The following is a 26,763-nucleotide window of genomic DNA, read 5'->3' as shown; positions in this document are numbered from 1 at the left end:
TCTTTCTAACTTTGCTTACTTCTTACTGTCAAAGAAAAACTCTTTTTTTCTAACTCTTGAGATGCTTGCAGACCTTATCAGAGCAATCTCCACAATTGTAATGGTCTCCCCCTGTTATTACTGTAGTCTCCCCCTATGTCTTGCAATACTCTTTTTGAATAAGGCATGCCCTCCAAAGTCTAGATTCGCATGCATTTTGCTCGATGGAATACCTGCAAAGTGTTTAGAGGGCAGTAAGATGTCTAATAAAGAGTAGCTGCTATGATGATGATGATGTTATCTTGATATCCCAAATAGACTGCATATTCTTTGAGGTCGGTCTCCTACTTTAGAGCTCCCCACAGTACCTAGCACGTAACAGGGCACAATCCTGGGCATGTAACAAGTCTTTAATAGATGTATGCTGACTGACTAATGAACCTGTCAGTATCATCTCTGGAAGCTGACAACTCAATGTGATCCTACATTTGTGAACAACTCTACAGACTGTGGTAGGACGTATTTTCCTTCCATCTTGCCCAGCGTGTAAAATTGCTTTTAAACAGTAGGTATTAAGCCATGTAAGAGAGAATCATTGCTCAAAATGATGAGGAGAGAAAGAAAGAAGTAGCAACTTGGAAAAAATATGTTTCAAGCACTCTCATGACCTACAGGGCCAACCAAGATCTTCCACGTGTGGCTCCAGGCAACCATGGTGGGGGTGGGAGTGGGGAGATTGGAAGAAATGCTGAAGGCTGTTCTTTTTTTCTTCAAAGATTATATTCTGGAAAGGAGACGTTATGAAACATACCTATGCCCTGCATGCCTTGTGAAAAGAGAGAGCGTGGGGATAACAGAGCTTTAAAATGACATCACTATGAGCAAGCCATGATAATGCACCTCACATTCTTTGTGAAAAGTCTTTTTAGATATTTAAATGCCTCTGGTCAAAGAAAACCTATTCATCTCACCATTCCCACGAGTTCCTTACCATAACTGGGAAGACAGCATGGCCTAGTGGTTAAAAGCAAGATCTTTGAAATCTGTATGACCTTTGTTCTCTGAGCTTCACTCTAGCTGATGGAAAATGGAAATAGTAACATCTACCTCACAGAACAAGGTGTGAGGATCCAATGAGATCAAGTATAACAAAGCTTTATGTTTATAACAAGAACTCCATAGATCAGGGGTCAAGTACAACAAGGCTTTGTGTTTCTAACGAGAACTCCATAGAGAATATGACCTACAGACAAATCTGGCCTGCTACCTGTGATTGGATGGCCCACAAGCTAAGAATGGCTTCTTCTTCTTTAAATGTATGGAAAATAATAGTAAAAAATAAGCTTTTATGACATATGAAAATTAATATAAAATTTAAATTCCATAAGTAATGTTTTGTTGGAACAGAGCCATGACCATGCCCATTTCTTTACAGGTTGTCCATGGCTGCTTTCCCCCTACAAAGTGAGGTAGTTGAGCAACCTGCAAAGACTAAAAGACTTACTGCTGGCCCTTTACAGAAAAAATTTGCCAATTTCTATCATCATTGGTAGCTTTTGTTTTTTGCTTGTTTGTTTTTGTTGTTTTTTTGTTTTTGTTTGTTTGTTTTGTCTTTTTAGGGCCACACCTGCAGCATATGGAAACTCCCAGGCTAGAGGTCGAATCAGAGCTCTAGCTGCCAGCCGCAGCCACAGCACAGCAACACCAGATCCAAGCCTCATCTGCAACCTATGGCACAGCTTGTGGCAATACTGGATCCTCAACCCACTGAGAGAGGCCAGGGATCGAATCCACATCCTCATGGATACTAGTCAGGATTTTAATCCACTGAGCCACATGGGAACTCCCAGTCGCTCTTGTTATTAAGGGTGCTGTCATCCCACAAGGCCAAGCCCAACAGCTCCCTGCTCAGGGAAGCCTCCCCTGATCTAACCATCCCGATATCATCTAGCTCTTATTTGATCCTTTAAAAAAAAAATGGCACTTAAATTTTGTGCGTCTGTCTTATCTCCTCTATAAGGTAATACATCCTTTGATTGTAGGGATTACATGTAATTCATTCTGATATATTCAGAAGACCTGCACAATACCTTGTAAATAGACATTCAATAACTTAGTATTTGCTTTATCAAATTGAATTGAGTTCCTGTTTGGGTCTTCTGACTTTTGCCTGATGTCAACCAACTTTTTGATGGAAAGGAAGTCCTGCGAGGCTGAAGACAAAAGCACAAGAAGGGTCTAAAAGAATTGGCACTCAAAAAAATAAATGAACCATAGTAATAACCTTGAAATGAGAACTTACCACTATACACACAAAATCTCAACACTAGTTACTTATTGACAATATTCCATTCCTACTGTTTCTGAAAGTACAAAATTAGATGTGTCTCAGGAATTTGTAAAAATTAAAGACGAATTTTCTTATCTACTATTTTAAAAGGTCCTATTCTCTCAGCTTTCTTGACACCATTTAAGTTCCTGGCATTGAAAGAGAGAGGTCGTATTTTGTTAGGGGTATGTGTATTGTGTGTGTGTGTGTGTGTGTGTGCCTGTGTGTGTGTGTCCATGCACATGCGACAGACATTTGTTTCATTTTATGGCTTTATTTGTTTGATGCTAGACTAGAGTGGAGACAAAATCTGAATTGTCCTGCAGTAGACTTGTTACTATAGGAATGAAAATTAAATACAAGATCCTCCAGTTGCAAGCTTTAGAAACAGAATTCATAACTTAATATATCTGAAGTGGCTTATTTTCTGTATTTCCCAGTGGGTTTTTGATTCCAGAGTGATACAAGGGAAAGATACTTCTGGGATCTTGCTAATACCTAGGAGGGATTTGCTTTTTCTCTTTTCTGTGAAAATAAAAAAGAATCGAAAAATCCTAGCACTTCTTAGTACTAACACCTAAGTATTGTACATAGTTATTCAGGATGTGGAATGGAGGTCCCTATGTACTACCAATGATACACCATCCACCCCATGCAAGTACCATCCAAATAGCGTTATATTTCAGGGAGAGGTATTTTGTAACTAGAAAAGTTGGTTTGGGAGATCAAAATTTAATCTTATTCCACTGATGTAGCATTTTTATTTGAAGTAGTTAAAAGTCAGTTTGGTCAACAGCATCTTTTCCACCTATCCCCCCTACCCCGCCCAGTATCCCTAGGTCCCAGAGATATTGGTTGCAGCCTTGAGGGACCCCTTGGGACCATTGAGGTCATGTCACCCTGAACAAATGTGCCTTCAACAGCACAGATGCCTGAGAGACCAGTCTGGGGCAAGTCAGCCACAGCTTTTGATTGATGTCATGCATCAAACCTGTACACAGAAGCATGTTGTCACAAACTAAGTCCCCCCTCTTGGGGACTTTGTGGCTCTACTACCGAAGCCAGGGAGTCAGACATACTCTGTCTCTGCTCCCTCCTGCCATCTCAGGCAGGTAGCCCCGTGCTGTCAGAGGTCTGGACTGGCTTCCTGAGGGGGGAAAGTCTTGGAGGCTTCCTCAATCCTGGTTTTGATTCCACACCATGTGGAGGACTTCTGATCCCTTTACTATGTAGGATCCCTGTGCTAGGTACATGCACATTGGTGGGTTAAGTTCCTGCAGATCTGGAACCTGCAAGTTTAGTCCTTATTACCAAGCATTTTGAGTGCTTTTTGAGTACTGTTCTTTTCTCTCTAGCTCATTGAAAAGCTTGTTTTGTTTTTGAGCATCCATTTTTAAAATTTATTATATATTTATTGAGAACGATGATTATACTAGGCCATGGAGTTAGGATGGTGAACAACGGCTGTGGTTGAAAGTTAAGATGCCAGAGGTGATGCTAAGAGATTTCCATGTAGTTTTTCCATCTAATCTCAGAACAATCCTAGGAGGTAAGTTTTGTTACAAACCCATTTTGCAGATAGGGAAACTTCAGCCCGAGGAGGTTAAGCATTATGATAAGTCTCAGAGCTCTGAATTTAAATCTGGGCCTAAAAGCCCCATTCATCAGATAAGGAATTCTAGGTGAACAGGGGTCTTTGCCAGCTGAGATGGTGGCCTGGTCTCTCACTGCTGCCCCTCTCTGGCCTTCCTCTTCAATTCTAGGACCAGACATCTGCGTTCCCACTTGACTAGGGGTCCAAACTCAAGGGTCCCAGACACTCTGACTTCTTCGTAGATGGTGTCTTTCTGCACCTTTGGGTGTGGAAGCTTCTGCTGGCCCAGTGGCCAAGTGGGGCCTGGTTGGACTGGCCAGATGTTTGCTGTCGTGACTGTTGCTGCTTCCCATCAATTGTTGTCCAGTAGTTTCTTTCCCTTTCTTTTCTTTCTTGCCCACACACTTGGCATATGGGAGTTCCTGAGCCAGGGCTTGAATCCAAGCCACAGCTGCAACCTACGCTGCAGCTGCTACAATGCCTGATCCTATTAACCCATTGTGCTGGGTTAATAGGATCAAACCCATCCCTCTGCAGCGACCCAAGATGCTGCAGTCGGCTTCTTAAGCCACCGTGCCACAGCAGGAACTCCATGCCTCCTTATTTAAAAAAAAAACTGTGTGTGTGCATGAAAGGGAGTGAAACCCTAAAGGGACCTTGTTTTTAACAGGCCAAGTGACAAGATGGCTATCTTGATTGGCGGCCTGCTACACCAGGAACAGCTCCTCCTTCCTTGGCGGGGCCCTGTGCAGAAACCACACAGTTATGTCATGTTGACATTTGTAGTTGTTTCAGTATCTCTTGCTGTTAGAAGAGTTCAGGAAAGTAACCTCAAATCACAGCGCCACCTTGGTTGGGTGTAATGATAAAGCTGCCTTTATGGTATTTGAGTGAGACAAGTTAATAATGGAATATAGACACACCATTTAGTCCTTGTCTGAAGGAGAGCAATAGATCTGGCTTCTATAGCTGCCCCTTGGTTTTGTCGTCGCCCCGAATGGATCTGCTTAGGTGTTGCTTTCTTTTCACTTCTCCATGAAATCCTTTCTGCATGAGATGAACATGCCTGCTTGAGTAGATCTATTTTTCAGTCAAGAGTATAAAACCTCTGACCTTCAGTATTACACACCTAAAGTAAGACTGACCACATAATGCTTTCTGTCTAGCAAAATCCAGGATGCACAGTGACTAAGGGGGCTAGTGCTGGAATCTGCTCCTTGGGGCAGTACCCTTCTCAGGGCCAGCATGTGGTCCTCTTGGCTGAGTTACTTCTGGAAACGTTCAGGCCAGTGTCATCAGACTCTGAATTAGTAGGTTTCAAATTGGGCTACTTGTGCCCTGGGGCTCTGAGTAGATGCTTGAATGGCTTCAAGAACAATAGAGTTGTTTATTTTTACCAAAAGGTCATGATGTTAAATGCCTAAGGAGCTTGTTTCCAAATTTGATTTCTTTTACATATTAGGTAGGGTTGGTTGTAGAATTTTTAAAAAGCCTGCTGACAATATTTACAAGGGAAACGGACTCTTGTTCAGGGTGGAGAATCCCAACATGTTCTCTGAAGTCAGAATCATTTGGTGTGTCCATTGAAATGTATACCCCCAGCTCCGCCCCTCTGATTTAAGGAAATTCTGAGAAGGTCAGGTCGCAGAATAATAGAACTTTAACATGGGGCTGTTAAGAGGGACATAGACCTCATTCTCCTGAAATGCTCCTTGTTCTAGCCTGGGAACCTCCATATGCCGTGAGAGTGGCCCTAGCTAGAAACAGCAAAAAAGACATTAAAAAAAGAAAAAAAGAAAAAAAAAAAAAAGGTTGGACAGGCAGCCAGGCAGCCACAGAGACCAGAGTCTGAGAACAGAGCGCATGGGTCCCTGGGTCACCGAGAGATGAAAAGAGCCTGGCCCACTCAGCACACTTTAAACCCAAGAGTAGCGGACCAAGAGGTGAGGGACTTGTGCAGAATCCAAAATCACCACCAGGAGTCACCATCTATTTGAGCTGGTGGCTCCAATGGGCAGGAAAGCGGCATAAATTTTAGTGAGGCAAAGCTAAGTGGTAACGGACTTTAAGTCCTGTCGTATGTAGTTAATATGCAGAATAAATTGGTCAAGGCAGCAAAAGAATTTAACATCCAAATTCATTTGCAAAACAGAAGCCAGGTGAGTATCAAGAGGAAAACGGAGACCATTACAACACTCCCTTGCCGGTTGGCATAGTATTATTATTGAATAATATTTTTATTAAAAATTTCTAGACCATTTGGTAGTTAAAGATATTTATAAGCGAGCTCTTGCAGCATCTCAGCAAGGCATGGAATCTTAGTGTGGACTTCCACCTGCGTGTAACTCAGGCTAGTATCCTGGCTACACACACACACACACACACACACACACACACACACCCCACTCTGTACACACACTGTACTGCCGAGTTTCTGCAATGTGGAGACAATGCAAGTAATGTTTATGTGTCAGTTTCACCAAGTCACATTTTGCAAGGGTTGCCCCCAGACTCTGCTGCTCCTGTCCAGGTTTGATGCCACAAGGAAAAGAGGTGATGAGATAGGAGTTGGAGCTGATAGGAGAGGAAATAGACTAAATGGAGTAATGGGTAGATGGAGTCACAAAGGGAGTGTTGCTGGGCTGGTGGTTCTTGCAGAGCTCAAGAGACGCGCGGGCACCCCCTAGCTGAGAAATAATGCCACACAGTAGGCAGAGGCAAGCATCATTCATTTCACTTTGGATACAGCCGGAAGCTCAGAGAGGCCGCCACGGAGCCCTCAAGGCAGAGGCCAAAGCTGGTGCTGGGAGCTCCCATTCCTCTGCACCTTCTGTTTCTATGACAGTCTTCTCCCTCTGCTTGTCCCTGGGCTATTCTCTATGTTTTTCTGGCTCCTTGGGGAGGACCAGGAAAGAGGGAGGCACCTTCCTCTGAGTGGTCTCAGGGTACACACTTGGCTTCTCCTCTCAGTCAAGACAGGAGGACAAGGCCTGGGGGGAAAAAGAGCCTTAATCTCCAGATTAAGGGCGGGAGGCTCAAGCCTGGTGGCCCACTGAGCATGCGCACTCGCCACCTGCACTTTTCCATCTGATGGAGATTTGAAAAGCACGCATCCCGTAGGTGCTCCTGTTTTTGCATCTCCCCCAGCCTCACCCCACCCCCTGCTGCTCTGTCTGTAGTGCATCAGCAGGGGTAGTCCAGTGCAGCTCTGTGCACCCAGAAGGCTGTGACTCTGAATCTCTATGTCAGGTTTATTTTGATGTTGACAAGAAGCTGCACACAGCTGTGGCCGGATCAGGGACTTTGACAGAGCTAGAAACTTCTTCCCTCTCCCTGTTGCCAGTGGGCCCTGGAAGGAAGTTGAGGGGAGGAATGGCCAGCTCCCAAGTGGCCGGCAAATGAGTCATCATTGGCTGTGGGTCAGGGGAGGTCTGACAGGTCATTGTCACAATGTTAAAGGCTATGGACAGTGCAGTGGGTTGAGTAGTGTCCCCTCAAAAAGTGTAGTAGGTACCCCTCTGGACACAGGCACAAGGTACCAGTAGGAGGAAGGGCACAGAATGCTCTCTATCTATGTAAATGGGGAAAGGAGGAAGGGAGCGAGGAAGGAAAGTAGGAAGGAAGCGAAAGAGAAAGAAAGAAGGAAGGAAAGGAAAGGAAGAGAGAGAAGGGAAGAATGGAAAGAAAAGGAAGAAGGGAAAGAAAGAAAGGGGAAGGGAAAGAAAAGGAAGGAAAGGAAAGAAGGAAGGAAGGGGAAAGAAAGGAAAGGGAAAAAAGGAAGAGGGAAAGGAAGAATGGAAGGAAAAGGAAGAAGGAAAAGGGGAAGGGAAAGAAAAGAGAAAGAAGGACAAAAGGAAGGGAGAGAAAGAGCGTGAGAGAGAGAAAGGAAATAAAGGCAGATATTTTTAGAGCCAGGAATGGTACCGGCGGGGCAGCCACAGCGCTCCCACGTGCGCAGGGAGGAAGCGCTTCCAGGTCATCACTCTGAGCCACCTGAGCTTTTCTAGTCTGGCCTTTATGACGAATCCAAATGAAGCTTTGGGTTGCAGCCTCGAGGAACTGCAGGCAGAGACTAGAAAGAGCTAAAATTGCCTTGCTTCTTTCCACCTCTGTGTGTTTGTTGAACGCTTAATTGAGTGCGGGGCATTGGGCGAGAGCCACGACATCCAACAAAACAGAGGCCGCTTCTGGCCCACTGGGGACTGGCAGTCTCGCTGATTAGAAGAGCTCCTTTTTGTAGCAGAAGCTTTAGGGCTTCCTAGAAATTCTCGGCTTTTATCAGTGTTCCTCTTGAGATGCATGGACTATTTAGAGTTGCATTTTCAGGCATTTTTAAAGCGGTGGTTGCATCACTCTTCTGTCTTCATTTTTTTCCTTTTCACACTAAGTTTAAGATTAAAAAGGGCGTGTACTTGGGGTCACGGCTAGGCAAAGGCTGTGTTTTTCTCGATTGCTGCCTTGGCTATTTCTTGGACTCAACCTCTCGTCCCAAATGGAATGTCACTGTTACTGATCAAACAGAGGCCTATGGAGACTTTGGCCAGTTAATTGATTTGTTGTGAAATTTAATTGTTCCCACGTCAAGGCTGACTAACAATTTTGGCCAAGACAAAGCACTGCCGCTTCGATTTCTCATGAACCTACTGAGCCAGGAGCCTCAACCGGGCGGTTATTTGTTTGACAACATGCCCATTAAGAGGGGGGGCAGTCTTAAGAAAATGTAACCTTATGGTATTGCTCAACTGTTTAAGAGCCATTTGGGGAATGGATACCATTTTATTTCTCTCTCCTACAGCCTCCACATCTGCATAGTCATAACCGATGAACAAAATCGTCACCTGCTGGTGCCTTGGGGAAAGGTTTCATTCTCTTTGGTAGGCAGTGCTTCAAGAGGGAGGCAGAAAATTGAGAAACTGCATTTTTAGAGAAGAAAAATGTCAACAGGGATTGACAGAAACGTCACCATTTTCTGGTCAAGTACCAGTTAAATGAAAAATTCAGTTTTTCAGAAGATGCCTTTTCTTGAACACTCCCATTAATGGTGCTTTGCTGAGGTGCCCAGTGGGTGTTCGATAACCAGTAATTATTATCCTGGACATCACCACACCCAGACATGCTGCTCATGCTTATAACAAAGACCGTCTGCTAGTTCCAGGAACTTTTCTGAAGGGACGCCAAAGAATTGGATCTAAAGTGTGCTGTTACTTTAATTTTATTTTTTGTTGTTTTGCATTACATCCCCGTATCTTTCATTTTATACTTAGTAGTTTGTATCTGTTAATGTACATTTAATTTTAGAACATAAAGGATACATCCTGACAAAGGATTTCTGTTGGTTTGTTTTTTTTTTTTTTAAATTGTGGATTTGTTTGTAAGAAAGGACAAGACTATTTCTCTTTGGAACTGGGGCTGTTTCTGAAGCTGTTGGATAGTTGTCCAGTATTTAATCCCCAAAGAAAGATGTGCTTCCTCTGATGCCGGTTTTCATGTTTCATTCCCATGAACCTCCTTGGGGTCCAGAATGCCTCTGTCTCTTGCGGTCATAGCCGCCACCTTGTTTGTTGGTGAAGTGGACCCAGTGATACTGAATCCCAGCACAACGCTATCCCTCAGCTCTCAGAGATGCCTAGAAGCCCACAGAGATGCACCTGCACCTCAGCTACCAGGTCCCATGGCCTTACAGGCCCAGGACAACATAGTGCCCTTTTGCCATGTGGTGACCTTTGTGGCCACAACTTTCTCACATTTCCCACTGTCTGCTTTCCAGCATAATTGTCTACTCCTTTTCTGAAGCTTAAACCCTTAAATCCCAAGGTGATCACCCAACGCGCATTAATAGCCTTTGTGATGCATGTGCCTGCTTTCGAAATTTGCAGGATAGATTTTTGCAATATTGCCTCAAATCTTAGCAGCTAAGCTTTTCTCTGACCAATTCCTGTTTGTACCTGGAAGTTGTGGAACTCCCTTTGAATTGAGCTCCTGCTTCTTAGAAGAAAATTAAGAAATCTCAAGAGAACCCAGGACGGCAGGGCAAGAAATGAATTTAAACCCAGAGTGTCTAGTTGATACCTGCAGAACCCAGAGAGCAGTCACTTTATATACAGTCGCTGAAAATGATGTATTAATTGGGCAAACATTTGCAGGCATTTGATAAATATTTGTTTAATGAATTGTCGAATGTTACATTACATATTAGGCACTGTGAGATATCAGAGTGGCGACCAGGACATAATTTTGCCCCTCAGGGATCCCACCGTTTGATGGTGCAACGCAGGCTAGGTAAATTGACAGACGTTGTGAGAATCATTAATATTAGAGACTGCTCACCATGTACTCACCAGCACTCTTCGCGGACCCTACCATACCCTGACTAAATCCCATCAGTTACCATCTCCTTTTTATATATGAGAAAGCCCAGGCACAGAACAGTCAGGAAACATCTCCCAAATCACACAGCTTCAAGTGGTAAGGTTAGAAATCAAACCCAGGCAGTCTGACTCGGACCTTGCAGAGAAGCGGGTGGTTTGAGGGAGGTAAAGTGAATAGACCTAAGACTGATGGGGCCAGCAGGAAAGAACTCCAAACGAAGCCAGGACTTCTGCTCAGCAATGAGGAGGTTGAGGACCTGCAAGAGAAGAAGCAGGGTGCTGGGGAGGGCGTGGGGAAGCGACGACTGTGGTTTGGGTCATGTTGAGTCGCGGGTGCCTGTTGATCCTTCAAATGGATTTCCAAGCAAGCATATTAAGGTTCTGCTATACCTGGGGAAACAGTCTTGGCTGTCATCGGATAAGGCTTTTGTTCTTTCTCCTTGATGGTTTGAAGCTTTAGGAAGGGGCTAGAGACTGTTTACAGAGGCTTTGGTTTTATTCTTTACGTTTGCCTTGTTTTGAAGATTGAAATCTATGGTCATGACTTATTGCATTCACTCCCCTCCCCCCTCCAAAACTGTATATAGTCCATGGATATATAGATATGCATACCTAGAGATGGATATGGACGTAGATATCCACACCTAAACCAGAGAAAGCAATCGCAAACATGCAGAAGCCACAGTCCCTGACCCCGGGGCGCTCATTCTTCATATCCAGGTGTAGAGGGAAGTGGCCACGTTATGCCCTGTCCACTTGCCTCTGGTTATTAATCCATCGTAGTTTGCTCGAATCTCAAAGCAGGTCCCGTGGCAGGTCTGGGAGTTCAGTTTAAGGCTATCCAGAGCAATCTGACCCTCTCTTTCCACAGACATGATTAAACTCTCCGAGAGGCTGATTTGAACCTGGGTGCCTGGGCAGAAATGTGAATTCTGGTAACACCAGGCATTCTGGTTGAACAGGAGACTGGCGTGGCAGTAGGACCTGGAAATCGGGGTGTCAGTGAGTTATAGGGTGCCCATGGCCCGGCTTCACTTACCCCACATCAAGCCTTCTTTCCTGTGGATCCTAGGCTGTCTCCAAAAGCTGAGATCTGATGTGTTTGCATAGGATTTCTTTGCTGTCTAATGAACTACCTCTGTAGCTCTAGCTGTGATGTCATTAGCATCTCATCGCCTTGGGCACCAACTCAGGAGAGAGATTCTTAAGCTGGCCCAGAATCCTATAGGAATTGTACCAATTTACTTCATAACAGCGAATTCACCTTCATGACCTGTCAGCTTCTCCCAGCAGAGCAGACCCTGCATGAGGATGGGTCAGTCACTTTTATCATCCTCCTATGCTCCTAAGTCTAGGTGGGTCAGTAGGTACATGCCTAAGGCCAGAGGCACATCCACAAAGAGATTTTGAACATTGAGGATGCCAGTAATCTCATACCGTGAAATTCTATTGGGGAAATTCATCCACTGTGTGCTGTAGGATACAGATTTAGCCTAAAGCAAATGGCATTTATTTATAGCAAACTGTATTTGCAAAATGCTTTGCAGTGTTGGGGTTGTTAACGACATTCCAGGTTGTCTGTTCTTCTACTTGTAAGAAAGCAAAGTGTCATGAGGACCCCAAAGCCTCCCCTGAGAGCAGTGGGGTGAATTTTGCCCATAGGGGTAGCAGGGGGTGGGAGTCACACTTGAGTATCTTTTAAGACCATAGTTGTAGCTTATTTCCTCTTTCCAGAGACTGTGTGTTTGTTGAAATGGAATATTTGTGAAGAGACAATATAGTGTTTCAGGTTATTGGAGCATTCCTCCCCAGGATGGAGAGGGCAGAAGAGGGAAGAAGTAAGACAAGGCAGTCACTGGAGTGGGCGGTGGAGGAAGGCGGCCATTGAACCATGAAGAACTAAAGCAGATTCCCTGCCCTGCAGCTCGCCACACACAGACCTCTGTACCGCCCGCTCCAGCACCGAGCAGGGGTTAAATGCCCATGTCAAAGATCAGACTCTCCTGAAGCTTTTAAGATTCGAATTACTCTTTCACTTGCCACAGACACGATGGTTATTGGTGCTCTCTTTGGGCAAAAGGAGATTTATCTGGGCTTTCACCACCGGACTCCATCATTTTAAGGAGTATTTCCCAATTGTATCTTTAACTGCGCATGGAAAATGCATTTCCTTTTTGAAAAATCTCTCTCATACACACATCTCTATTCTTCGCTGGAGCCTGAATAGATGGCTTTGGGGAGTTAGCTGCTCATTACTTCTGTGTAAATCTCACTCCTCTCTAGACAGCTCCATCCTGCATGATGAGGGGACCAGAGGGCCAGTTCGTCTTGGCCTCCAGCAGAGCCTGCTCTGTGTGAGCCTGAATATTTTCAGGAGAAGGAAAAAATAACTCCGATGAAAATAAGAGTTTGGTGCCCGCTCCCATCTTTTCCTGTAACCCCCTTCCCAAGCTTCTCTTCTTCCCACCTTTGCACCAATCCAGGGCTGAAGGATGTTGAGGGGGATTAGTTGCGTCTTGATTTTAATTGAGAGAGGCAGAAGACGGTAACAAAGGGAGAAGCCCTTCAAATGTTCACAGCTTTTACAAGCCCTAATGATGGAGCACAGGAGTCTGGAGGCTGGCACTCAACAGCACTGTGTTTGGGGTTGCAGTGCCCTCTAGTGGCCAAGACTGTCTGTCAGCTGGTACCGTAGGTGATGAATAGATAGGGCTCTGTGTTATACATATGGCTGTGTATATAGGATGTGAGGAGTCTTGGGTTATTGGGATTAAACGTGAGAGAAAGGAAATTTGATGGCGTATTATTTCCTCCTTGAAGTAAAGTATACTCTATGTGAGGGATATTAAGGGGATTTTTATTTTCCCTTCTTTATCCGTCCCACCATTATCTTGCATCCTTCACCCTGTGTTTTTCTCAAGCTAAATGTTATGGAATAGTTTTGCTCAATTTTTCATTATTTGATTGAAAGAAAATTGTGTCATCCCATTTTTTTTTTTAAGTAGCCAGGTGTTCCTTTTCTTTAAGTTTCTTTTCTGGTGTGCCAAATTAGCCACGCGGAATTTATTACACCGTCTGTCCTCTCACCGAAGTTATTTTAGACTTGATGTCGCCATCTAGTGGTCACTGCGTAGAAACCCTTTTCCCAGCCTCTTTTATTGAGTACTTTCCCAGCCGGGAGGTTGAGAGGACTATGGGTGGGACGGATGATGAAATGCATCTGCGGGATGGGGTGTGCGGGCCAGCAAGAGATCCAGAGCTTTTAAGCCCTATCTTGAAAAGAAGTGTGATATTGCTACTGATTTTTTTTTTATTTCATTTACTTCCTTGATGATGAATGAGGACCTGGTTTTCTAGAGATCACATCGAGGATGCAGTGCTCTCACGCCACCCCCACTTATTCCTGCCCAGTCCATACAGCCTGTTGAAGAAGATGGGAGGCCTGCCCAGGGGCTGGGTGAGGAGCGTCTTGCCAGATCGTGGCCACTTTATGAACACTCCCAGCCATGAGTTGTGTGAGCCTGAATGTCAGTCAAGATGTACACATGACCGAGAGTGTGTGTACTCTCGGGGTTAGCTGGTGTGGGCTCCTGGGGCTCTTATTTGATATCTTAATTCTCGGTTTTGGGGTGTGCAGTTATGCTCTTCTCTCATAACCTAGCAAGGGCTTGAACTCAACTTTGATCCGTTATTAAGCAAAATGCAAATGTGAAATAAATTATATTCCATACTTAACAGTCTCTGAGTGAGTCTTCGCCTTCACGAGCAGGAATCCCAGTGTCAATGGAACTGCTTTTAAAATGCTGCATAGTGACGATGCTACTGTGGGGGGAAAAAAATGGTGCTGAAATGCCTCTTGAACCTTCCAATACACCTCATGTTACATAGCAAACAAGGGGGAGATCACAGAGCTCCCTGCACCCCAAAAGAAAGAACTCTGCTCTGAAGCCATAGGTCTTGTCTCATGATCACCTTCTGGAACCGCTTTGCAAACCCTTCCAACCAGTTCCCCCAAGGATCCAGCCCATCAGGGATCATGTTCTTGACGGGCCTGAGGACCAGGAGGGATGCTCTCTACCTGCCCATTGTTTCCAGAGGCCCAGACATCTCTTTGAAATTGTTTTGCATGCACAACTGCGCCTGTGCACAAAGAGTCAGGGATCTTATGACGAGTCCAGAGCTTTTTGTCAACAGATTCCACTCCTATCTTCCTTTAGACTTAATAAGTGAAATGGAAAATCGCAGAGGCTTGGAAGAGAAATATCAAGAAGTCCTTTCTTCCATAGGGAACAAACTGTTATTTTCTGGTAGGCATTCCCAGTGTCTGTCACCAAAAATAAACCAAGAGCTTCCCCAGCTACCTTTTACTCATCAATCAAGGACCATATGGACCCATGTCTCAGGCCTTGGAGCGCAAATCTTTTTGAAAACGTCAAAGTGCTCTCCCCACCTTCAGTACATTGATTAGTAAACAAAGCAGAGAAATCCTGTTCTTCCCCATGCCTTAAAGACATTAGGATCAGACAAAACTGGATTCAAACCCCAGATCTCACAACTTGCTGTGTGATCATGAGGCTCTTAGCCCCGCTTTCCTCATCTCTAAAGTGGGTGCAATGACTGAAGTCACACGGAGTGTTGTTGTAAGGGGCGAAGGGGGTCTTGACTAGATCTCACTTTCATGGTACAGGCCTGATCATCTTACCAGTGGTTATGATGAAAACCATTTTGATGCTAATTGACACACACTAGCTATTGTGTTCTGTGCTTTAAAAAATAGCTTGCCACCTCTGTGGGTTTCTGGGAGGGTGGGTCCCCCAAATTTAGTGTGATGACAGCATCATATTCTTAGCCTCTCAGAGACATTTTCAGACCTCTCAGGGATTTGACTCCGGCACCCAGGGACCATGAGGCCATGCAAGTCCTTGCTTCACCATCTTCCTGTTTCTTTTCCATGTTGTGTCTGGCAGGCAACTCCCCATCTGACGAGTCCGAGGAGCGGGAAAGAGACCCCAAGGTGCTGACGTTCCCAGAATACATCGCCAGCCTGTCAGAGTCTGGCACCAAGCGCATGGCGGCTGGAGTCCGCATGGAGTGCCAGAGCAAGGGACGATGCCCCTCGTCCTGCCCCCTGTGTCATGTGACATCCAGCCCGGACACCCCTGCCGAGCCAGTTCTGTTGGAGGTGACCAGGGCAGCCCCCATCTATGAACTGGTGACCAACAACCAGACCCAGAGGGTAAGAGACCAGGGACTCTTGGCTTGAGGAGATGTCACCCACACCAGAGGACTTTCCAAATGGCTGGAGGGGGTGGCGGGGTCAGCTGAGCTCCAGGCTAGAATTCTCAGAGCGAGAATTTTTGTTCAGCTACTCCAGGCACTTAATTTGCTTAGATTTTCATTTTTGCATATTAAATCAAATCAAAGCATCCGCAGCACCCGTGGTGATGACTCAGGAGTCAGAGCTCAGCATTTATACAGGTCTTTGAGCAGCGAGGGCCAGAAGGAAGAAGGCGATAGGGAGGCACAGCATTCAGTCCCCAAAGCTGCAGGGGTGGTCGTGAGAGGAGGCTTAGCAGCACTTCCCCCTTTTGGCAAGCAAGGTGGACCAGCTCCCCTCACTGAGCCCAAACCTGGGACCAGCCGCAGCTAGACTAGAAAGAACATGTTTGGCATAGATCCCAAAGGGAAAGATCCACAATCTTAGCCTGGAGGGGCTTAGTTTCCTGGCCATCCCTCTAACTCTAGCAAAACTCCATGTCCGTGCAGCTCTCTCCACCTTATATTATTCAGCTGCATCATGGCATTGCCAACCACCCCTCCTCCCTCTGCCACTCCCTTCCGCAAGGTGCTAAGAGAAAATGAGCCCACCCGGATGGATAAGCTGAATAAAGGCAGTGACTTCCCTCATTTCCTAGCTCTCTGATTTTCTCAAGGACGTAAAGAACAGAGTGGGTCAAGACACATATAACAACAATGACTAAAGTAAAAAACACAAAAGCTCAGGGCGTGGGACTTCTGAGACTCTAGGCAAAGGCCACCTTGGGGACAAGATAGAGTCAAGTCACAGCAGTGAGCTGCTTGCCTGACTGAGAGGTGTGTCTATCCAGGTGGAGTGATAATTGCTTTCTCTTTCCTCTTTTAAGGGACACCCGGTGTGTCACAGTTTGTTTCATAGGTGATGCTCAGACCCACAGGAGGGATTTTGCATGTGTGTTTCTCTCATCTCTCTGCCTCTGCCACAGATATTTCATTGAGTGTTTGAAAATAAGGTTTTTCACAGGAACAAAAAGATAAATTGTTCCTCTGGCCTACAAATTTCTCTTCAATCTGATAGAAGTGACAATGGGAAGAGAAGTGGGAGAGAAGAGACCACTGGAGGGGGGCTTGAAAAGATGAAGGGAAGGAAGGGCTGTGTCACCATGGAAACCCAGGGCTGCAGTGCCTTCACTCCAGTGCCCAGCCCTCCCCTTACCTGTCCCACCGTGACTTCCCTGAGCACCCAAGGCTGCTGCAGCTGGCCCCCCGAGAGCTCCTGTGCAATTGCCTGGGAACAGCAGAATCGGGAAGCTGCTCACAGAACCATTTTAGGGGAAGGGCTTCAAAGCTGCAGACCAGGGAAGAGCTCAGGGGGAGAGTTGGGGCTGCCATCTCTAGCAGGTGAGGAAGCTGAAGGAAGTTTTGTCTTTAGCAACTCCCCTTCTGGAGCCCCTGCTTGCCGGAATCTAGCCTTTCCCTGCCCCCCCATACTGGTCTCAGGAGAGGGCTTGAGAGACACTTTCCATGTGGCCATACTTTGAGCATGTGAATTTCAAAACAGAAAGACAAGGTGGCCTGAGCCAGAGTTGAGTCCAGCCCACGTTTCTTGCCTCTCTTCTTCCCTGGATGTAGTCCGTCTTCACCATTCTCTTGGCTCTTCTGCTTGTCCTTCTCATTGTGCCCTTTCTCCCAAAGAATGGAGATGAAGAGTGAAGAAGCAAAGGAGACGTGGAGGGATCGAGTCCGGGCGTTAGGAGCTCGGTGTGTGCTCTTACCCCCTCGTCTCTGGTAGAGCTTCGGGCCAATTTTCCACCCTCTTGGCTTCATTGTTCTCCTACTGTTGGCCTAGATAATCTCTAATGCCATATTTCTGTCTAGTCTGCAATTGCAGTTTAAAAACAAGTAGGTCAAACCATTTAACCGGCCAGGCGTCTCAAACCCAGCAACTTGAACTCACAGTCGTCCATCCTAAACCACACCTGCTGTGCCTCCATCTCAGTGACTGGCATTCTTTTCTACTGAGCTCCCCAAACTGCAGACCAGAGATGCTTCCTAGACTTGTCTTGTCCCTAATAGATATTCCATCACCAAGGGCCACAAATACCTTAAATCCTTCTCTTTTTATTATATCTCCTGTCACAGATGAACAATTTCAGTCATCCATTGTACTATCAGCCCATTAACTTCTTATTACTGATAATATTACTGATGACCAGTAGCCTTCCTGCTGGTTTCCCTGTTAGACCAGTCAGAGTCATCTAACTAATTAAACCAAGTCAAATATGGACTTCTGATCATATGGCAACAACGTAATTCAGTGACTCTGCAGAATCTATCAAATTGATACAGTCTAAAGTCCTTAGCGCATCATCACACAGGCAGGTCATGATCCAGTTTTGTCTTCCCTTACATGGTTAGGCTGTACCCACTCTATACTTTATGCTGTTACCCTCCCAAATTTAATACCTCGTACCTCGTTAAACACAACTCATTTTCTCCCTTACCTCTGGCCCTTCAGACTCGCAACTCCGTCTCCCCAAAATACCCTGTCCCGTGTTACTGCCACTGGCACACTCCTACTGTTACTTCCAAATTTCAGCTCAAACATCACCTTCTCTTAGTCTCTCAGGCCAACCCAGTGTTCCTTCACACAACTCCCATTGTATGTTTGCATACATCTTTTACAGCACGTATCACCTCCTGTCATTGTGCATGTATCACCTCCTGTCCTCCTTGGAATGAATCCCCGTGCCCTGCAGTGGTCACACATTCTGCAGAATAAATGAACGAGATGATGAATGCATGGAGGAATGAATGGGTTGATGAACTTGACTTGAAAGTTCAGCTGTTTTCTTTAGAGAAAAATAATAAAAATTAGGAAATTTTTCTTTCTTTCAATTGCTTGACCTACAGCGTTACAGGATGGCTGTTTCATTTCTCTCATTTATCCATTATGTATGGGTGTGGTGAGCGTAGAACTGAGAGAAGAATCACCGGGAAACGCAGGGGCTGCAGATGTTGAGTTGACCTGGAGAGAAAGTCCCGACCTTGGCTAGCTTGGACAGCCATGCATCCTGTGGCCAGTAGACTTTCTCCCACCCTGGGCCAGGGTGGGGGCAGCAGGACCCCAAAGGGGGTCAAGACCCACTTCCCCACCAGGGACCTGCCACTCTCTCAAGTTCTGTTCCTTCGCTGATCGAAGTTTTTCTCGTTGTCCTTTAATTGAATAGTGAATATCTGCTGAGAAACCACTGTCTATAAGAATTATTCTAGGCTCTGTGGTGTTTACAAGCTTCTGCATGAGACCCAACCCTGTCACTCAAAGACAATAACAATGGCTGGCATTTATTGATGTAACGTGCTATTTATATGTGACTGAGGTAAGCATAGCATAGGTATGATGCCATGCCCTTTGGCATATATTTATGCCATTAATTGTCACAACATCCTTATGAGGAAAGTGCTATTTTTATCCCATTTTACCACCGAGAAACTTGAGTTTATGCAATTTGCCCAGGGTCACATGGAGAAGTTGGCAGAGCTGGAGTTCTTACCCGGGGGACAGCTCCAGAGCACAGCTTTTAGCCTCCATGTCATATGGTTTCTACCTTCTATAAGAAGAGAGAGGCTTAATGCATAATCACAACCCCAGGCAGAATTGCATAAAGATTATAAGTGAGACACAAGGCCTGCTGAAGACATGCAGAGGAAGTACTGGGCAGGGTGAAGAGGGCAGAGACGCATGCACAGAGAGGCATTTGAGAAAAGACTGAGACACTCTGGGCCGAGGGGAGATTGGTAAAAAACAGGCGCCCTGAGTGTATGGGGACAAGTTCTGGAATGGTGGCTTAGATGGGGGAAGATGTGAGGGGGAATAAACTTGCATCCAAGGTGACAGCCCTCATCCACGGGGATGCACTGTTCTTCTAAGGAGACGGACACCCTAGAGGCCCTGAGAGGTCAGGGTTTTCCCAGAAACAATCTCCTGGCATTGAAAAACCAGAGAGGTGGTACTACAGCCTCCTGGCTGGAGTCATTTAGGGCCAAGCCAAGCCCTGATGCCCTGGCCCTTGATTCTGGTGACCCAACCCTGGTTTCCTGATGAAGCTCACCCTTTCTCTGCCCTCTCTTGCAGCTCTTGCTGGAGGCCACCATGAGCTCCCTCTGGTGCTCAGGGACCGGAGATGTCATCGAGGACTGGTGTCGATGTGACTCCACAGCTTTCGGAGCCGACGGACTGCCCACTTGCGCGCCTCTCCCGCAGCCCGTGTACGAGTCCACCCTCTGCCTTTCTCCCGCATGCACGTCCCAGCGTTACTCTGCACACATATACTAATGAGTGTCGACTCTTTCAAGTCCGTAGGCTGGGAACTGGGGAACAGAGAGGAAATCACGATGCAGGACCCGCCTTCAGGGAGCTTTCAATCGCCTGGGGGAGGCAGGTGCACTAATTTAACTTTAGAGAAGAAGTAGTTTGATGAGAGGCATGTGAGACATTTAAGGGCAGTGTCGAGAGAGATGGGTCAAGTTTGACTCTGAAGAATGGTGCAGGCTTCGGCGCGGGGCGGAGCACTTGAATTTCTCCCTGAGGGTGGAGAAAGCAGGACAGTGTGTTTGGAAGAGGGGCAAACATGGTGTTGCAATGGTGGAAGATCAACAAGAGCCCGGATAACCACCCTTGACTGGGTGTCAGGCACCACGTGGAGCAGTTAGGTACTGTTTTCAGCCCCAGTTAATAGGCAAGGAAGTGGATGCAGGTGGACGGAATAGTTTTTCCAAGGTTGTACAGCAGGAACAGAGCCACAGCTAAGAGGCCATGGCCTTCACCAGGATACCCCTGAAGGATGACTTTGGGTAGATCCAACAGACCTTGGTGCCTGTGGGTGTGAAAAGGAAGGAGACGTTTAGATTTAGGACCTGAGCGGCTGGGAAGGAGAACAGGCTACAGCTGAGAAAAGAAGCATCAAAGGATAAGCAGGTTTGAGGAGGGAGTTCCTGCTATAACACAGTGATGAAGAGCTGACTGCAGTGGCTCGGGTTGCTGTGGAGATACAGGTTCAATCCCCGGCCTGGCGCAGTGGGTTAAGGATCCAGCATTGCCACAGTTGCAGCTTGTATTCAGTCCCTGGTGCAGGGACGTCCATATGCTGTGGGTGCAGACATAAAGGAACGAACAAACAAGAAAAACAAAACCAGGTTTGAGGAGGAGGTTGGTTCCCTCGGGGTCTGCCTTGGAGACAGTGGGGCAGAGCTGCAGAGATGCTCAGTGGTCGAAGCAAAGATGGTCAACCACACTAGAAAGAAGAAGATTCAAACTCAGCTCCAAAGAAATGAGGAATGGAACCGCAGCTATGAGAAAGGATGCACCAGAGTGACTGTCAACTGGGATGAGCTGAGGGTCGGGATGTGTGTTAGTGGAAATCTGCATTTGAGGGGTGAGCAGAGTAGAAAGTGCTGCAAAGGTGGCTGAGAATCAGCAGGTCCAGCTTCCACCCCTCAGAGGAAGGTGGAACAGAACTGGCTGAGCTCACGGAAAGGGCAGGAATCCCTTTTAGCCTAGAATGTGGCATCTTCCATGGGAGTGAAGCACAGAAACACTGTGATGGCTAAAGAGGGCTGGTAGGACAAGCGGGAAGGGCATGACCCCAGGGATTGGTGAGACCGAGAGAGCCCAAAGGGAAGATCAGGACCTGTGGCAATGGGAGGGCTGAGTTAGCGGGAGCAAGGTGGCAGGAGGAACCCAGCAGGAGAGGCTGGTCTTAGTGCACACTGCCCTCTGGTCCATTCCATGGAAACGCAGGTGGGCATTCAAAGGCTAGGACTGGGCAGGAGGCATGTTGAGGAAGAGGAGAACACAGGGGCAGAGTGCATTACAAGCCAGTGTCTTCTTTTGCCTACAGGCCTTCTCCATGTGAGTTTTAGACACACCGGCCCTTGGCTTCTTACTCTTTACAGCCATGGCTTAGACCTCTTCGGTCAAAAGGAAGTCAGCCTCATTCTTGGTAAAAGGTCTTTCTTTGGGTAGAATGGGAGCTCCTGGAAGAGGATCCTTCTAGACTGATTCCCCAGCTAAGAAAGTTACCTTTGACACAGCACTGAAGCAACCAAACTGTTAGCATCCGGTGGACAGGAGACCCAGCTCTTAATGTCCTAGAGCTGATTTCATTTCTAAACTCGCATTTGCTAAGTGTCATTGCTAAATTTCCATAGATAGGCACATCAATTAAGGATTTCACTTTTCTCGTCAACGCTAATCGTTTTTTCTTTCTTTTTTTTTTTTTTCCAGCAGCAGACCTTAGTTTCTTGAATTTTTACTGGTAGTTGGAGATAGAAACACATTCTAGTTTTAGTTTTACACAAGCCTATGGAAATCAGGCTCACTGTTGTTCCTCAGTCGAGGCCCCAGCCTCAGTCCATACTTTCACAGAATTTGAGTTCTCAGAAAGGCTTAGAGACTTACTTAAGCTTCCTAGTGCTTTTTTTTCTTCAAAATAGCACTCTGCATATGATTCTAATTAATGAGTTTGTCAATATCTGCACTGTTTTGGGTCTACTCCATCTTTAATGTCATAGGCAAACTATGCACTCCTTCACAGGAAGCCACTAAGGGCCATGTGTTTTGTATTATTTTCCCACCAGTTGAATTCCTTGTTGTTTCTCGCACAGCCTCCCATCATTTCTTGTTAAAGTCCTTATCACACATTATTACAATCACATGTATACATGCGTGTCTGTCTAGTGACCCCTCCATACAAGAAGGGGCTGGAGCTGGCTTATGCATCACCGCAGCCTCACACCAAGCACATTCTTAGAAGTAGTGGGTGCTTAATAAATATTTGTTGAATTGAATGTGAACAGTGCTTTGGTGGGATCCATCCACAGTACGTTGTCTGGGGATCCTTTAGACTAATGACCTCCGAGGGGAGACTAGAGGGCCAGGATTATGGGTGGTCAAGTACTATGGACCAAGGCTGGGATGAATGGCAGGGACACCTGTAAGGGAGGGAGGCTGGAAGGAGCAAAAACTGGGAACAGCCCCAGAAGCCAGGGTCTCGGAACAAACGGGGCAAGAAGCAGGTAAGAAGCCTAAGGCACATACGTGGAGTCAGAACAAGGCAGAGAATTGAAACCACTTGGCTCATGAGAAGGTCCATACCAGTGACTGTCAGTCGTGTTTACTGAGTCTCTACAAGGTACAGAGATATGAGTCAGCGAGGCAAAGAGCAGAAGAGATGGACACGTTACATAATAGGAGGATACAGTGAATTGGGGAAAGCGAGGAAAGACTGGAATCAAGAATCAGGATATTCATTGGAACCCAAGAGCAAAGACAGAAACTGATGCCAAGAACCTGAGTTTAAAGACACAGGACATCACCCTGAGGAGAACTTGACATATGTCCCACTTTCTCTGGCCCAGGAAAGTCCCCTGTGAGCATGACCTCCAACCTGAACTAATGTGCATACCTATAGCCAGAAGGGGAGCCAGGGTTCCACCAGCAGGGCAGTCCCGTAATGTTACGGGAAATGCGCTGACTGTGACCTTGTGAATGGGGCTCTCCCAGCCACCACCCTCAGTGGGTCTTGGCGTGAGCATTATAGGCACATTTTCTTGTTTTTCAAGCATAAATCCAGAAGTCATGTTCAAACCCTATCAAGGGCTACTCCAAACGCCCTATCCACTAACCCCGTAAGAATATGTGCACTTTGACTTACCTGCTTATTTATTTATGTACAAATATATGCTGCGTTCCCAACCTGTAGCAGGCACTTAGATGAAATAGAGTTTAAGGATCTATTCAATCATGTACCAACATATGTCAAGTTTCCAATCTGTAACTGGCACTTAGATGAATGAAATAGAGAGTTTAAGGGTCTTCAAGAACTTTTACTTCCAGTGAGGAGATAGGCCCTCAAAGGGACCAGTGTAGGTGTTGGTTAAGAAAGATTAGAGGGATTCCCGTTGTGGCTCAGTGCGTTAAGAACCCAACTAGTATCCATGAGGATGCAGGTTCGATCCCTGGCCTCTCTCAGTGAGTTAAGGATCTGGCGTTGCCACAAGCTGTGGCGCAGGTTGTAGATGTAGCTTGGATCCAGCGTTGTTGTGGCTCCGATGTAGGCTTCAGCTGCAGCTCTAATTCGACCCCTAGCCTGAGAACTTCCATATGCTGCAGCTGTGGCCCTAAAAAAAACAGCTGAAAAGGCAGCCAGTAGCGCTGTCGGAAGACATCACAGCTCTCGGCTGGGCCCCCGTTTCACGTTTCCTCCTGTCTGCATGCAGGCTGCGACTCTCCACAGTCCACGAGCCCAGCAGCACCCTCGTGGTCCTGGAGTGGGAGCACTCAGAGCCTCCAATCGGGGTGCAGATTGTAGATTATCTCATCCGTCAAGAGAAGGTCACCGACAGGATGGACCACTCCAAAGTGGAGACGGGTGAGGACCCCTCATCTCACAGGCTCACCTTGACCCAGGGGGTCGAAGGAAAACAGACGGGAAATGTCCTGCCTCCCAACTAGGCTCGGGTTCCCCAAGTCCTAGGTCCCCGTGTCTGGGGCAATGAGGGAGGGCAGGGAGAAGCAGCAGCAGCCATCTTTTCCCTTTAAGAGTGTTGGCATGGTGAGCATCTGACAGTCTTGTTTTGATTTTGTTTTTCCTTTTTGTTTAGAAAAAGAGGTGTCCATTTCATTGCCTCTGGGCACACTTACAAAGAAACAACCATACAGCACACTGGTGATCCTCACCCACAATTAGGAAACAATCCTGTGTAAACCACTGCCATGATTACAGAGAAAAAAAAAATTCCTTTGCTAATAACCCCCACTTCCCACTCCATCCAGGCAAAAGCATGTAGAAACAGATGTGCTTACCACGTGTCTTGTTCTAAAGCAAACACTGCTTTTGCCAGGTCTAGCTAGAAGAGGGAAGCCTTAAAGGAGTGGAAACACCCCATGAAAACTGTTTCGTGCCTTAGTCCTTCATGGTCTACACGTGGGGAAAGGTCAACTTAAGTCATTCCTAAAACTGATGCTCAACTATGGGCACCAGCAGGAGGGCAGCGTCCACAGTCTAATTCAGGGGAAAAAGCTTCTGGTGAAGCTAGCACTGAGGCTCAGAAAGCTATGCCTTGCCTTCAGGCATGGAAAGCTTGCTACCTCATCTTCCGAGGCCCTTTGCTAATGTGCACAGGTCCCGCGAACATCTGGCAATGACCCCTGACCAGAACCGCCGTTGGGGGGTGTACAGCTCACCTTGGTTGTTGCTGATCTAATTCTGGATAAATGGCTCCACATTGATGAGTTAAAGGTGGAACAGTCAGGGAGTTCCCGTCGTGGCACAGTGGTTAACGAATCTGACTAGGAACTGTGAGGTTGCAGGTTCGATCCCTGGCCTTGCTCAGTGGGTTAAGGATCCGGCGTTGCCATGAGCTGTGTGGTGTAGGTTGCAGACGCGGCTCGGATCCCGTGTTGCTGTGGCTCTGGTGTAGGCCGGCGGCTACAGCTCCCATTCCACCCCTAGCCTAGGTACCTCCATATGCCGCGGGAGCAACCTTAGAAAAGGCAAAAAGACCAAAAAAAAAAAAAAGATGAAACAGTTAGTAAAGACCATTACCTTCTAGGTCTTCTTGCCCTGCTAAGAATTTAAGAAAAGCAGGGACCGAGTGGTTTTCATATGACGTTCTCATGGAGTTGCTCCCCGCTAGGGATTGCTTGGCTGGGACTCCTTCTCATGCCTGTTCCATTCCTTCCCCTCGGGGCAGAAACGGTGCTGAGTTTTGTGGACGACATCATCTCCGGAGCAAAGTCACCTTGCGCGATGCCCTCTCAGGTCCCGGACAAGCAGCTCACCACCATCTCTCTGATCATTCGATGCCTAGAACCCGACACCATCTACATGTGAGTGACACACACCTGCTTAGTTATCCCTTACCCTGCGCGCCCCCCAGCCTTTTGGTTACTGGAGTTCCTTTAGGGACTTGGAAAAAAATAGGTTGAGTGTCTCAAGTCTTGTCCCACTCAGCATAACAGAAACTTCTAGGCACTGGAGGGGGAGGATCGAGATAATCTAGTCCCCTCCTTCAAAGAATTTGCAACATGGGGACTTCCCGTCATGGCTCAGTGGTTAATGAACCCAACTAGAATCCATGAGGACGCAGGTTTGATCCCTGGCCTTGCTCAGCGGGTTAAGGATCTGGTGTTGCTATGAGCTGTGGTGCAGGTCGCAGACGTTGCTCGGATCCCAAGGATGCAGCCCTAAAAAGCGGGGAAAAAAAATACAAAAATAAAAAGAATTTGCAGCACAGATGGGAAATATATAAACAATTACCTTTAACATCAGGCAGAATGAAATAAATGCTAGACTAAAGAGCAGAGAGCATGTGGAAAAGAAAAGAAAGAAGTGATACATTCTAACTGGAGGAGATGTCATCTGAACTGAGTGGTGTCGAATTTCAGTAGGTAGTGAGATGTTGGAAAATGCACCCCAGCCTGAGGGGATGGCAAGGGCAAAGGCAAAGAGGCATGATGGGTGATGATGAGCAGCACGTGGCTGGGAGGGTGGAAGCCCACAGGGAGTAAAGGAAACAGTGAACTTTGGGAAATGGGGGGACGCTGTAAGTCAGAGGAGAACCCTGCCTTAAAAAAAAAAAAAAAAAGAGCTAGATCTGCGAGTTCCCATCATGGAGCAGCGGAAAGGAATCCCACTGGGAACCGTGAGGTTGCAGATTCAATCCCTGTCCTCCTGCAGCGGGATAAGGATCTGGTGTTGCCGTGAGCTCTGGGGTAGGTCGCAGACGCGGCTTGGATCTGATGTGGCTGTGGCATAGGCTGGCAGCAGTGGCTGTAGCTCTGATTTGAGCCCTAGACTGGCAATCTACATGTGCTGCAGGTGCAGCACTAAAAAGCAAAACAACAACAATAACAATGAAAAACCAAAAACCTAGGTCTGTTGGCACTGAAGTCAATAGTGTATAGAGGTAAGAGATGGTCAGCATTTTTCTTCAGAGAAAATACAGCGAGCTCCTATATTGTGGCTCTGGGAACAGCTCTATGCTTTCTGGTAGCCCTTCCCCATGTCCCTCTGTGCTCTGGGAACAGTCATAAAGGATGCACGAAGCAGACATAAAAGACGCCAAAAGTGGGGAAAGAGAGTGATGGGATCTAAGTCATGATGGGAAAATTGGCGGGGGTGGAGTGTGAAGGCGGAATTCATACGGATGTAGTTCTGGGACCCTTTGACCCC

At 46.6% G+C, this 26,763-nt stretch overlaps 1 protein-coding gene across 1 annotated transcript in view; it reads left to right on the top strand.

Annotated features, from left to right (window-relative positions):
- Nucleotides 1-26,763, top strand: part of ASTN1 (astrotactin 1) — a 316,035-nt gene that overhangs the window by 258,332 nt on the left and 30,940 nt on the right. Inside the window, exons 17-20 of the mRNA XM_047753485.1 lie at nt 15,238-15,506; nt 19,662-19,795; nt 23,807-23,958; nt 25,283-25,418. Coding sequence (XP_047609441.1) covers nt 15,238-15,506; nt 19,662-19,795; nt 23,807-23,958; nt 25,283-25,418 — 691 coding nt within the window. The remainder of the gene's footprint in view (nt 1-15,237; nt 15,507-19,661; nt 19,796-23,806; nt 23,959-25,282; nt 25,419-26,763) is intronic.

The sequence above is a fragment of the Phacochoerus africanus genome, chromosome 11 (assembly GCF_016906955.1).
Source record: "Phacochoerus africanus isolate WHEZ1 chromosome 11, ROS_Pafr_v1, whole genome shotgun sequence".
NCBI lineage: Eukaryota > Metazoa > Chordata > Mammalia > Artiodactyla > Suidae > Phacochoerus > Phacochoerus africanus.
The sequence above is the reverse complement of the archived record's forward strand: the minus strand, read 5'-3'. Positions and strand labels throughout refer to the sequence as shown.